Source organism: Mytilus edulis, chromosome 10, assembly GCF_963676685.1.
Source record: "Mytilus edulis chromosome 10, xbMytEdul2.2, whole genome shotgun sequence".
NCBI classification, from domain to species: Eukaryota; Metazoa; Mollusca; class Bivalvia; order Mytilida; family Mytilidae; genus Mytilus; species Mytilus edulis.
This window is the reverse complement of record NC_092353.1, coordinates 19,740,617-19,755,458: the sequence shown is the minus strand read 5'-3', so window position 1 is coordinate 19,755,458 and position 14,842 is coordinate 19,740,617. Positions and strand designations below refer to the sequence as shown.

General features: G+C 30.5%; 1 protein-coding gene across 2 annotated transcripts; it reads right to left on the bottom strand.

Moving 5' to 3' along the window:
- Positions 1-201: 201 nt before the first annotated feature.
- Positions 202-13,613, bottom strand: LOC139490594 (biogenesis of lysosome-related organelles complex 1 subunit 3-like). 2 transcript variants are annotated; one of them, XM_071277470.1, is made up of 6 exons: positions 13,468-13,613; positions 10,778-10,901; positions 8,498-8,606; positions 7,892-7,911; positions 2,443-2,564; positions 202-636 (listed from the first exon to the last, which is right to left on the bottom strand). In XM_071277470.1, exons 1-6 carry the CDS (start codon positions 13,546-13,548, stop codon positions 526-528), a joined length of 567 nt encoding a protein of 188 aa, XP_071133571.1. In that variant the 5' UTR covers positions 13,549-13,613; the 3' UTR covers positions 202-525. The 2 variants fall into 2 exon arrangements, with proteins under 2 accessions (XP_071133571.1, XP_071133572.1); XM_071277471.1 differs by having other exon boundaries at positions 8,498-8,603.
- Positions 13,614-14,842: the final 1,229 nt, after the last annotated feature.

Genomic DNA, 14,842 nt, shown 5'->3' with positions numbered 1-14,842 from the left:
GAATTGGTGGTCTGACACCATAATACACCCCGTCTTCATATGGATTCTGACTATGTAATTGAAATGTTTAATATAAAAACGTTTGTGTAAGACATTCAAATTTTGTAAGGAGATAGACTAAAGAGTCTCCCTATAGCAGCATATTTGAGTCGGGAGAAATATAAAACATCAACAATTCAATAAATACAGATATCAATAAAATTGTTATAAAACATCTTAATTTATTAAAGATTACATAGTCACATAACATAATAACATTTTACAAAATTTCTTTAACATAGACTTTAAAATTAAGAATTCTAAAATCTTTATTAAAAACACCTTGCATTCATATTGCACCATTAAAAACACATAAAATGGAAGCATTTCACAAGGTCAGAAACTGCTGGAATGTATTGCAAATAAATATATAAGAAAGCAGCAGTTTATTGTTCAACTTAAATAATAAATAATGAAGCAAGTTTCAACATTTAACATGTGAAAATTGCTCAAAATAACTCTGTACTTCAAGTTAATAATTGTTGATCATTGTGGAAATTTAATGTCTGGTAGTATAGTACATGTTGATACAGTATCTAAGGTGTTGTCAAGTTTAAACAAATCATTTGTCAGCAAAGACATGTTGTGTGATACATCCTAAAAATAAGTATGAAGATAAAAGTTAATTATCATATTTTGAAAGGCAATCAATCTTTATCCCATTTTTATTTATAAACAAGAGGAGAATCAAAGTTCTAACATCAACACTGTTCTCAACATGAAGATATGACTTGAGACAACCACTGAAGAGGATTTTGACTTAAGACAGATATATAACATAGTAGTTTTTAGCATTTGACCCTCCTCATTTCAGTCTAAATAAAGGAATAACTAGTGGCGCTAATTAGCCTGTGTAGCTCATCTTGGTTTATATGCATATTTAACAAAAGAAGCTCTCCAGCATTGTAGGCAATAATAAAATTCATGACAAACATCTCTGTTTTGTTGATCTTGTATTGCTGATCATTTAGTCTGTTTAGTTTCTTCCTATCTTCTTTAGTTTTTGCTCAAAACACAAGAGGGTAAAAAAAAATGCCTAAATGAAGGACAATCACTCCTATAAATGACAGTACTTTATCAGCGAAATTTTTATTGATGGTAGTAGATCTTGTCTTGCTAATCAATGTTGCTTATTTGTGTGTCTTGCTAATCAATTTAGCTTCATTAAGTTTCTATCTATCTATTATAATTCTTTTCATATAAGGAACAACGCCAAAATAAAAAAATAAAAATTATTAAAGGGCAATAACTACAATAAGGAGTTTGATTTATGAATTGTAGATTTCGTCCTGCTGATCATTTTTGCCTATTGAAGTTTCTATGCATTTATTATAAATTTAAATAGATACATAGAAACTTCAATAGGCAAAAATATTTTGCCCCCCTTTTATAACTTTTAAGATAAAAGGCTGATCAATTTGCATTTAAAGTTTCTCACTACCCATAATAGTCCTGACAGTTTTTAAGATAAACAGGGGAAAAAAATAAAAATGGTATAATTTGTCATTTAAGAACAATAACTACTATAAACAAGAATATGTCCATAGTACATGGATGCCCCATCCACACTATCATTTTCTTTGTTTAGTGGACTGTGAAATTTTGGCATTAAAATTAGAAAAATCATATCCTAGGAAACATGTGTAACTAGTTTCAAGTTGATTGGACTTCAACTTCATCAAAACACCACCTCGACCAAAAACTTTAACCAATAACTTTAACCTGAAGCGGGACAGATGGACAGACAAATGAACAAAAGAACGAACACACGGGCAAACCAATAGACAGACAAAAGGATGTACAGACCAGACAACATAATGCCCATAAATGGGGCATAAAAATTGTCAGACCGTTTTGACTTCAATAGACAATAGACAATAGGTAGAGCCCAACATGTTGAACAGTTCTGTCCTTGTCAGATTTTTTTTATTAATAACATTTTTTCATGTTTAAGACATGTTGTCTATGTTGATGGTATTAAGCCATTATTTTGAGAGATTACAGCCATGGTTTTGATCTGTTATCTAATGTGCTAAACAAGCTATACAATCATCTATTACACTGTTATACAAGTGAAAAATATTTGTAAATGGTGTTTATGTTTACATGTATTCAAATATTAGGAACCAAAAAGGCTGTTATAGCACCTGGTCTACTTTTCATAAAAAAATCTCCTAAAAATTTTCTTTTTATAAACAAATCAGTCAAATTAACAGAATATTCATCATGAGTTTGTTATTTTTTGGGAAACACCAACCTAAACCTTTCCCATTTTCATTACATAAAACTTTATAAGCCTGGTATCTTCAATGATTTTTTTAAACTATTTTTTAATAGAAATACAATGAATGAAAACACAGTTTATAGGAACATCATCATGAAAACCCCATAGTTTATACCTACATTGAGAGCACCTTGTGTTTTATGTAACTGTAGTCTTATGTTGTGCAAGTCTTTAGATGATGACAAATACACTTGGTGTACTGAATCTACTAAATGTCTTCTGAATGCAATGTTTCTTTCTCCTAAAATACAAATAAACTTGGTGTACTGAATCTACTAAATGCCTTTTGAATGCAATGTTTCTTTCTCCTAAAATACTAATAAACTTGGTGTACTGAATCAACTAAATGTCTTCTGAATGCAATGTTTCTTTCCCCCAAAATACAAATAAACTTGGTGTACATAATCAACTAAATGTCTTCTGAATGCAAAGTTTCTTTCTCCTAAAATACTAATAAACTTGGTGTACTGAATTAACTAAATGTCTTCTGAATGCAATGTTTCTTTCTCCTAAAATACTAATAAACTTGGTGAACTGAATCTACTAAATGTCTTCTGAATGCAATGTTTATTTCTTCTAAAATACTAATCAACTTGGTGTACTGAATCTACTAAATGTCTTCCGAATGCAATGTTTCTTTCCCCTAAAATACAAATAAACTTGATGTACTGAATCAACTAAATGTCTTCTGAATGCAATGTTTCTTTCTCCTAAAATACAAATAAACTTGGTGTACTGAAACAACTAAATGTCTTCTGAATGCAATGTTTCTTTCCCCTAAAATACAAATAAACTTGATGTACTGAATCAACTAAATGTCTTCTGAATGCAATGTTTCTTTCTCCTAAAATACAAATAAACTTGGTGTACTGAATCTACTAAATGTCTTCTGAATGCAATGTTTCTTTCCCCTAAAATACAAATAAACTTGGTGTACTGAATCAACTAAATGTCTTCTGAACTTGGCTTCTAAACTTGGTGTACTGAAACAACTAAATGTCTTCTGAATGCAATGTTTCTTTCCCCTAAAATACAAATAAACTTGATGTACTGAATCAACTAAATGTCTTCTGAATGCAATGTTTCTTTCTCCTAAAATACAAATAAACTTGGTGTACTGAATCTACTAAATGTCTTCTGAATGCAATGTTTCTTTCCCCTAAAATACAAATAAACTTGGTGTACTGAATCAACTAAATGTCTTCTGAATGCAATGTTTTTTTCTTCTAAAATACAAATAAACTTGGTGTACTGAATCTACTAAATGTCTTCTGAATGCAATGTTTCTTTCTCCTAAAATACTAATAAACTTGGTGTACTGAATCTACTAAATGTCTTCTGAATGCAATGTTTATTTCTTCTAAAATACTAATCAACTTGGTGTACTGAATCTACTAAATGTCTTCCGAATGCAATTTTTCTTTCCCCTAAAATACAAATAAACTTGATGTACTGAATCAACTAAATGTCTTCTGAATGCAATGTTTCTTTCTCCTAAAATACAAATAAACTTGGTGTACTGAATCTACTAAATGTCTTCTGAATGCAATGTTTCTTGCCCCTAAAATACAAATAAACTTGGTGTACTGACTTAATGTCTTCTGAATGCAATGTTTCTTTCTTCTAAAAATACAAATAAACTTGGTGTACTGAATCTACTAAATGTCTTCTGAATGCAATGTTTCTTTCTCCTAAAATACAAATAAACTTGGTGTACTGAATCTACTAAATGACTTCTGAAAGCAATGTTTCTCTTAAAATTCAAATAAACTTGGTGTACTGAAACAACTAAAAGTCTTTTTAAAAATATGCAATGTTTCTTTTTCCTAAAATACAAATAAACTTGGTGTACTGAATCAACTAAATGTCTTCTGAACTTGGCTTCTAAACTTGGTGTACTGAAACAACTAAATGTCTTCTGAATGCAATGTTTCTTTCCCCTAAAATACAAATAAACTTGATGTACTGAATCAACTAAATGTCTTCTGAATGCAATGTTTCTTTCTCCTAAAATACAAATAAACTTGGTGTACTGAATCTACTAAATGTCTTCTGAATGAAATGTTTCTTTCCCCTAAAATACAAATAAACTTGGTGTACTGAATCTACTAAATGTCTTCTGAATGCAATGTTTCTTTCTCCTAAAATACTAATAAACTTGGTGTACTGAATCTACTAAATGTCTTCTGAATGCAATGTTTATTTCTTCTAAAATACTAATCAACTTGGTGTACTGAATCTACTAAATGTCTTCCGAATGCAATTTTTCTTTCCCCTAAAATACAAATAAACTTGATGTACTGAATCAACTAAATGTCTTCTGAATGCAATGTTTCTTTCTCCTAAAATACAAATAAACTTGGTGTACTGAATCTACTAAATGTCTTCTGAATGCAATGTTTCTTGCCCCTAAAATACAAATAAACTTGGTGTACTGACTTAATGTCTTCTGAATGCAATGTTTCTTTCTTCTAAAATACAAATAAACTTGGTGTACTGAATCAACTAAATGTCTTCTGAATGCAATGTTTCTTTCTCCTAAAATACAAATAAACTTGGTGTACTGAATCTACTTAATGACTTCTGAAAGCAATGTTTCTCTTAAAATTCAAATAAACTTGGTGTACTGAAACAACTAAAAGTCTTTTTAAAAATATGCAATGTTTCTTTTTCCTAAAATACAAATAAACTTGGTGTACTGAAACAACTAAATGTCTTCTGAATGCAATGTTTCTTTCCCCTAAAATACAAATAAACTTGATGTACTGAATCAACTAAATGTCTTCTGAATGCAATGTTTCTTTCTCCTAAATTACAAATAAACTTGGTGTACTGAATCTACTAAATGTCTTCTGAATGCAATGTTTCTTTCCCCTAAAATACAAATAAACTTGGTGTACTGAATCTACTAAATGTCTTCTGAATGCAATGTTTCTTTCCCCTAAAATACAAATAAACTTGGTGTACTGAATCTACTAAATGTCTTCTGAATGCAATGTTTCTTTCTCCTAAAATACTAATAAAATTGGTGTACTGAATCTACTAAATGTCTTCTGAATGCAATGTTTCTTTCTTCTAAAATACTAATAAACTTGGTGTACTGAATCTACTAAATGTCTTCTGAATGCAATGTTTCTTTCTCCTAAAATACAAATAAACTTGGTGTACTGAAACAACTAAATGTCTTCTGAATGCAATGTTTCTTGCCCCTAAAATACAAATAAACTTGGTGTACTGACTAAATATCTTCTGAATGCAATGTTTCTTTCTTCTAAAATACAAATAAACTTGGTGTACTGAATCTACTAAATGTCTTCTGAATGCAATGTTTCTTTCCCCTAAAATACAAATAAACTTGGTGTACTGAATCAACTAAATGTCTTCTGAATGCAATGTTTCTTTCTTCTAAAATACAAATAAACTTGGTGTACTGAATCTACTAAATGTCTTCTGAATGCAATGTTTCTTGCTCCTAAAATACAAATAAACTTGGTGTACTGAATCTACTAAATGTCTTCTGAATGCAATGTTTCTTTCCCCTAAAATACAAATAAACTTGATGTACTGAATCAACTAAATGTCTTCTGAATGCAATGTTTCTTTCTCCTAAAATACAAATAAACTTGGTGTACTGAAACAACTAAATGTCTTCTGAATGCAATGTTTCTTGCCCCTAAAATACAAATAAACTTGGTTTACTGACTAAATGTCTTCTGAATGCAATGTTTCTTTCCCCTAAAATACAAATAAACTTGGTGTACTGAATCTACTAAATGTCTTCTGAATGCAATGTTTCTTTCCCCTAAAATACAAATAAACTTGATGTACTGAATCAACTAAATGTCTTCTGAATGCAATGTTTCTTTCTCCTAAAATACAAATAAACTTGGTGTACTGAAACAACTAAATGTCTTCTGAATGCAATGTTTCTTGCCCCTAAAATACAAATAAACTTGGTGTACTGACTAAATGTCTTCTGAATGCAATGTTTCTTTCCCCTAAAATACAAATAAACTTGGTGTACTGAATCTACTAAATGTCTTCTGAATGCAATGTTTCTTTCCCCTAAAATACAAATAAACTTGATGTACTGAATCAACTAAATGTCTTCTGAATGCAATGTTTCTTTCTCCTAAAATACAAATAAACTTGGTGTACTGAAACAACTAAATGTCTTCTGAATGCAATGTTTCTTGCCCCTAAAATACAAATAAACTTGGTGTACTGACTAAATGTCTTCTGAATGCAATGTTTCTTTCTCCTAAAATACAAATAAACTTGGTGTACTGAAACAACTAAATGTCTTCTGAATGCAATGTTTCTTGCCCCTAAAATACAAATAAACTTGGTTTACTGACTAAATGTCTTCTGAATGCAATGTTTCTTTCCCCTAAAATACAAATAAACTTGGTGTACTGAATCTACTAAATGTCTTCTGAATGCAATGTTTCTTTCCCCTAAAATACAAATAAACTTGATGTACTGAATCAACTAAATGTCTTCTGAATGCAATGTTTCTTTCTCCTAAAATACAAATAAACTTGGTGTACTGAATCTACTAAATGTCTTCTGAATGCAATGTTTCTTTCTCCTAAAATACAAATAAACTTGGTGTACTGAATCTACTAAATGTCTTCTGAATGCAATGTTTCTTTCTCCTAAAATACAAATAAACTTGGTGTACTGAATCTACTAAATGTCTTCTGAATGCAATGTTTCTTTCTCTTAAAATACAAATAAACTTGGTGTACTGAATCTACTAAATGTCTTCTGAATGCAATGTTTCTTTCTCCTAAAATACAAATAAACTTGGTGTACTGAATCTACTTAATGACTTCTGAAAGCAATGTTTCTCTTAAAATTCAAATAAACTTGGTGTACTGAAACAACTAAAAGTTTTTTTTTAAAATATGCAATGTTTCTTTTTCCTAAAATACAAATAAACTTGGTGTACTGAATCAATAAAATTATATTACCATCAAACATGTCCAAAGTGTGAGAAATGGACATTCTTCAATTTACTGATTTTTAAAGAAATATATTTCCATTAATTAACTAGTATTTCTCTGTGGTATTACAAAATATAACAATTTTCACCTTTGTAAAGGGGAATAAATCTAGTACAAAAAAGTGATGCCACTAAAATTCAGACTTGATCTGTGTTTTGTGGTAATAAGCATTGTGAATAACATTAATAACATAAGGTTCATATGCCTAGGTGTTAGCTTGTTGCTTAGGAATTAAGCTCGATGCCTATTTTAACTCATTGTTGCTAACATATATACAGAAAAATTCACCAAAGTTTCATGAAAACTGTTCAACCATTTTCAGTTCTAGTCAGAAAAATTTTCTTTTACAAATAAAATTCAATATAAACTAAGAAACATAAAACCTAGATTTATAAAAATTGAAACACTGCTACTTCTATAGATATAAACAATTCAACAAATTCCATGGAAATTGTTGAAAATATTTTTTAATTGTTCAAAGTATTGATGAATAACAGACAGATAGAGATATATCATAAAACATCACATAAATGGGTTTTACTGTATAACTAGTACTTACTCAATTTTCTGTGCAGTAAACTGAAAGTAAAAAGCATTTTGTTAAACAATGACAAGTAATCCTATACATTATAAATATTTGTATAATGATAAAAAAAAACAAGAATGAACAATGTATCCATAGTACATGGATGCTTCACTCTATATTCTGGGGTCAAAACTCTTATTTGGCATTAGCAAAAGAAAGATCGTATCACAAGGAACATATGCTCTAAGAGATCGTATCACAGGGAACATATGCTCTAAGTTTCAAGTTGATTTGACTTCAACTTCATCAAAAACTACCTTGACCAAAAACTTTAAACTTAAGTGACAGATAGAAGGACGAACGAACAGACAAACAGACGGATGAATGGACGCACAGACCAGAAAACATAATGCCCCTCTACTATTGTAGGTGGGGCATAATTAAGTTCATTTGTCCTATAGGTAAATGCTGATTGTAATATTTGACAATTTTTAGAAGTTATATGAAACATGTAAATTAATATTCCATATTTGCTACAAGAACAAGGGGAATATTACAATCAAAAAGACACACCAAGAATCTTGTATGATAATATTTTTATTAGGTTTGATAAACAAAGACATGAAATAGCAAAGTTACCTGTCATATTTGGAGGTGCCATGACCATACAAATGTGCCTTCTCTATACCTGGTATTGAGGAAGCATCAACAATAATAAGGTCTTCATCAGCTTTACTGTCTTTATCTACTATAAATTAAAATTGAGAACAACTGCTGTAAAATAAATCAAAATTTCTAAAAAATATATATAATTTGGCACAAAAAAATACATATGCATACGGAAAGTGTGACCTTGTGAGAAAAGGTTTTACAATTCACAAACTTCCAATTAATGCATTTTCTCTAAAAATTTAATGTCACAAATAAAAAAGCTTATTGTCACAATGTCAAAACCAGGTTCAATCCACCATTTTCTACATAAAAAAATGCCTGTACCAAGTCAGGAATATGACAGTCGTTATCCATTCATTTGATGTGTTTCAACTTTTGATTTTGCCATTTGATTAGGAGCTTTCTGTTTTGAAATTTCCTCAGGAGTTCAGTATTTTTGTGATTTTACTTTTTAAGACGTGTTTTACTACATATATCCCAAGGTAACCAGTGACAATTCATTCATTAAACAGAAACTTTTAACTCTTCTACTTTAAATGTTATGCTCTAGAGACTTGTTGAAGGATATCTATGAAACTGCTACAATACAATACTTGATGATCAGTTACATATTTGCTACAATACAATACTTGATGATCAGTTACATATTTTTTTTGGTGCATATTTAGTATATTAAAGAACATATTTAGTATATTAAAGAACATATTTAGTATATTAAAGAACATATTTAGTATATTAAATAACAATCTATAGAAAGTAAATTCAACAAGCATCTGAAAAACGGGAAATATTTTAAGTGCATATTTGTTTCTACAATTTGCATCAATCAACAAATAGACAACTAAATAAAATTGAGAATGGAAATGGGGAATGTGTCAAAGAGACAACAACCTGACCATAGAACAGACAACAGCGGAAGGCCACCAATGGGTCTTCAATGCAGCAAGAAGCTCCCACACCTAGAGGCATCCTTCAGCTGGCCCCTAAACAAATATATATACTAGTTCAGTGATAATGGATGTAATACTAAACTCCAAATCATACACAAGAAAATAAAATTAAAACTAAAGACTAATTTGAGCTTATCCTGAAAAAGCATATTTATCATAGACCAGATACTTACAGGTTGCATTTTGTAGATATATAATATTCATAGATATTTTGCTTTGTAAATAGTTTATGTACTGGTTCCCAGAATCTCTATGTTTCATTTCATAGAGGCATTACTTGGGAATGTTACCAGAATAAATGCACATGGATAGCTATGAAATTAATTTCTAAGGAAAACCCATAGTAAAAGAAGGTGTAGTGTAGAATTTAAGTATCAGTTTTAACTCTAAAAATTTCAGGCATATAAATGATGAAAATAAGCTACACAGTCCTATATTTTAACCTTATAATAAAATAGTAGTGCATATCAACTTTCCTTGCTAGGATATTTTTTTTTTTTAAACTTTAATATAGTAAAAGTGGCACAGTTTTGGCTGTAAAGAGAGTTTCTATGGAAAATTGCATTGTCTACATATAAGAAGTGCAAACCTATTCAGGAACTTTCTACTACAATCTGTCAATTAATGCAATGAAAAGATGTTGTATAGATTCACTATATACTTTTATCTAATTCAAAAATATTCACTTCATTCATAAAGCATCAAGTATATTGATTTAAGAAAATATATTTTTATCTGCGTTTTAATGTAACAAGTTTTTGCAGGGACATGACATCATTACTTGATCATATAAAAAAGAAGATGTGGTATGATTGCCAATAGGAAAACTGTCCACATGAGACTAAAATGACACAGAAATTAACAACTAAAGGTCACCATATCTTTAACAATGAGCAAAGCCCATACCGCATAGTCAGCTATAAAAGGCCCGAAATGACAATGTAAAACAATTCAAACGAGAAAACTAACGGCCTTATTGTTGATAATGTCTTTGATTTCTAAAAATATAAGCTCACAGACAAATGCACTTCTTATATGTCAGATATTATAAAAAAGAAGATATGGTATGATTACCAACTAGAGTCAATGGTCTTTTCTTATTTCTACCCCTATGAGACAACTATCAACTAGAGACCAGCTGACTAAATGTTACATTTAAAGCCAAATGAAACCATTTGTAGTAAATAGATATGTCTATGATTTAGTAGATAAACAAATGATGGTTACTGGTTCTGGGGCAATGAAAGATAACTTCAAAATTGGCCATAAAATATGTTATTTGATAGAAAATAATTACCATTCAGGGGAGGTAAGTGTTTAGTTTGACTTGTTTCAATTTCTTCATCCGACTCTGAAGCTTCACCAGACACAACCACAGCTTTGGTTACAGCTGCTGACTGAATAGTCTCTTCTGAATGTTTCTGAAATAGTAAAGATAGGTCACTGAGGGATTTTTGTTTGGCTAAATTAAATATATTTGATCTTATAATTTCTTAATTAATATGTGCAAATGTATATTATTCTAAACCTATTTATTTTTAAATTGTAAATCCATTCATAAATATGTTATGTATGTATGTGCCTGTCCCAGGTGAGAAACCTGTAATTCAGTGGTTGTTGTTTGTATATGTGTTACATATTTTTTTCCATTCATTTTTTTGTACACAAATTAGGCTGTTTAGTTTTCTTGTTGAATTGTTATATACATTTGTCATTTCAGGGACTTCTATAGCTGACTATGTTGTATGGGCTTTGTTCATTGTTAAACATTTGTTAAAGAGGTACAGTGACCTATAGTTGTTAATTTCTGTGTCATTTGGTCTCTTGATGAGAGTTGTCTCATTGGCAATCATACCATGTCTTCTTTTTTATATGTTAGTTAAAAATTGGACATAAATGTTTGTGTTATTGGACATTTCAACAGCAGTGAAAACCATTAACAAATAAAGGTGTTTTTATAAGTGAAAAGTAAAATACTATCAGTATAGTAAAGGTATTTGTTGATTCAGTAATTTTTAAAAAAGAGAATGTCCTAACTCTGGCATGCAGATATCACAAAAGCTCATCCATAGAATAACAAAGAAAATGTCAAAGATAAACAGTATGGACCTTGAAATACTGAGTACTTTGAGAAACATGTTGTTTTGTGTCCTGTAGTTTTTTTTTGTTTTTTTTTTGTGATCAATGCTGCCATATGCATCAAATTATTTAGTCAAGGCTTTTTTTTAAATGGATTTTTAAACTATCATTTACGCTGTGGAACCACTGACCCAGGTTAGTGGAGGGTTCAGCACTACAAGTGTGTTTATCCCTCTAAACACATTTTTTATTAACCAACTTAGTACATTATTGCCAAAATGACTGTTTATTAAAAACCCTAACTGAGCTTAATACAGACAAACTGGACATTAATACAGGGTCAATACAGGAACACAGGGCCATTACAGAAAAACAGGGCCATTACAGAAAAACAGAGCAATTACAGAAAAACAGTGTTAATATTAAATATAATAAATTTAACATGGCCGCCAATTTTTTTAAACAGGTCACCTTTAACAAAAAAAGCATCATAATTTTATTCTGTAAAATATGGTAATGCAATGTTTTTTGCAAAAATTTTCAAATTTAATATTGTTAATGTTTTATTTAATTTAATTATGTTATGAAAATAATATAATTACAAGACTTTTTGTATTTTATTTAATTAAGTGACCAGCAACTGAAATAACTTAGGCATTTACAAGACAACAAATATAACATGTGGAGCGTGTATTAAAATCTATACAAGAACACATAACAAAGTAACCAAGGATGTGACCTTACATATGGAACACCAAAGTATAGCGTTACCTTACGCACGGTTAAAGTCATTACATTTCTCCATTTCTTCAAAAGTTCTGATCTTCATCATGTTCATTTCAAATAAAGTGGTATTAAATAAATTAATGTTAAAAAATAAAAGTTTAAATTTTACATTCCATATTTCACTTATGATATCTATTTTTGATAATTACAGTCCATATTTCACTTATGATATCATATTTGATAAATACAGTCCATATTTAAATCTGACCACAAAGTCTCTAAATCTAGCAGGTGCTCTCTTGGTTCGGTTCGGCATCTCTCTACTTCCTGGTGCAACCATGTGTTTGCCTCCATTCGGTTTAGTGTGCATCACAATTCTATCTCGCCATTTCTCTTTCTATTCCTTCTAGCCATTCCTCCCACTGACTTCCCGTAGTTAGATGATCCTCCGAAGGTATGAATGGTAAAGTGTGCACATTTCTGTTTTCTGTCACAACTGTAATTCTTTCAGCCATTTTTCTTTTTATTTTCTTATGTTATGCCTTTAAATCTCTTCTTTAGTCACTTTTCATCTCTTTTTATCCTCGTCACCAATGAAATAACTTAGGTATTTACAAGACAACAAATATAACATGTGGAACGTGTATTAAAATCTATACAAGAACACATAACAAAGTAACCAAGGATGTGACCTTACATATGGAACACCAAAGTATAGCATTACATTACGCGAGGTTAAAGTCATTACAGCAACCAACATTAGAGGAACCATATATAGGGATCACTGTTCATCCTGTTTTTCGACACATAACTTCTGTCAACTTAATATCTTGGATATTTGGCATACTAAAAGCTTTATTATGGTGAAGTACATTTTTTTTTCAAACTTAACTGTCATTAAAAGAGTTGGCAGCGACACATACACTTTTGTTCAGTTGGTTAATAAATGAATTAAGACATGGGTGTTTTTATTATTTACTCCGGTTTCTGGAGATGGTCCTATATAGGACGGAATTACTACAAGACAAGACAAGACAATGGCCCTGTTATATGTCCTCGGTCAGTAATAATGGCCCTCAGCTGTAACTGTTCCCGAGTTCAACAGGAAAATAGACAACAGTTACAGTGGGAGTTAATATTATTCTCTAAACAGATAAAACTTGACAGTGATGTAAAATGAACCTTTTGTGTCTGAACAGACGGTTCGTCGTCATCTGATTCTGAAGCTTCCCCAGCAACAACTGTTTGGATAGCATTTTCCATCTCTGATCCCTGATGCAGACTGAACTTTGAATGGTGAGTTATCGTTCTTTAAATTTTAACTAAAAAAAAAAAACAGTACTGGTCTAGTCCACCTTTTCCGGACGGACGGGGTACGACTATTTTCAGTTTGTGGAAGGTGGTAAAACAATAAACAAATATCTTAAATGAAAACAAATATTCTGCAACATACAAAATCACAACTCAGGCTTTTTAATAATAAAACAGCTTAGCTTGCTGTGTTAGAGTTATCCCAATTTCCCACCATTGAATAGTTTACTTTAATAAGTCAGTCTTGTAAAAACAATCTCAAAATAGACATATATAACTTCAACAAAAACTGAACAGTGCACATCAAGTTACTGAGACTACTATAACACTGTGTTATAGCAAGGACTGATTTTTATAGTAAGACTTACTATACAAATCATTGATTAATATAGTAGCATGTTTTACTTTATAATATGATATTTTATTGAATAACATATCAAGTATATGAGTTTTTCAATGCACAATTACAATGCATAAAGAAAATATACTGACTAACACATACTTTGTAAAATATAAAAAAAAAATACATCTTTCATTGAATGATGATGAGAGTTTAATCACTGTAGGTCTTAGGTGGAAACCTTAAATTGGTTAAGAATACTGGCTCTATACGCCATCCAGGGTCGTAGCTAGAATGAAACGATGAGCAATCAACTATAAACGCCGAGGAGCGAATTTTTTGGACCCTTTTATGCAGAAAAATATTGGTTTTTTTTTCGGTTTTCGGTCATAGGACGGTTAAAAGAGGAGCCATGTAGATAGAACTTGTACAAAATTTATGAATGTAAAACCATTAATAAATCTTCTGAATAGAGTAATACATAAACAACACATATTTGTGATACAGAATTTACTCGATATTGTCCAAAATCTGCTCTTCGGGTCTATGCAGGACACACTTCTCTATTACTTTGTCAATATTCACACTGAAATCCCGTTGAAAATGCAATAATATGTTATCAATTAAAAAAGTGACAACATAGGTGTTTCCTTTAACATTCAATTTATAAATTTTTATTTTGCCATTTTTTTTTGCATGCGGAACCGATGTGCACGCAACTGCGTGTTAGCGTATAGGGAACTACGCGCCTGTGCGGCATCATCTTAATCATTTAATATTGTACAAATAACAGGCCTATACAAATAGGTGTTTGTTTTATTGATTATTCCTATCTGGGTAACAGTCATTCTGGGATCCTCTTCGCGGTCCGCGTTTCAACTATGGCGATTTCTTTTAAAAAAAAAT

Excerpts from the sequence above, each read along its gene's own strand:
- LOC139490594 (XM_071277470.1), bottom strand. The coding sequence starts at position 13,548 with ATGGAAAATGCTATCCAAACAGTTGTTGCTGGGGAAGCTTCAGAATCA. Across the intron at positions 7,912-8,497 it reads GGCACCTCCAAATATGACAG|TTTACTGCACAGAAAATTGA; the intron begins GTAACTTTGCTA and ends TTTTACTTTCAG. Across the intron at positions 2,565-7,891 it reads TTTACTGCACAGAAAATTGA|GAGAAAGAAACATTGCATTC; the intron begins GTAAGTACTAGT and ends TTTGTATTTTAG.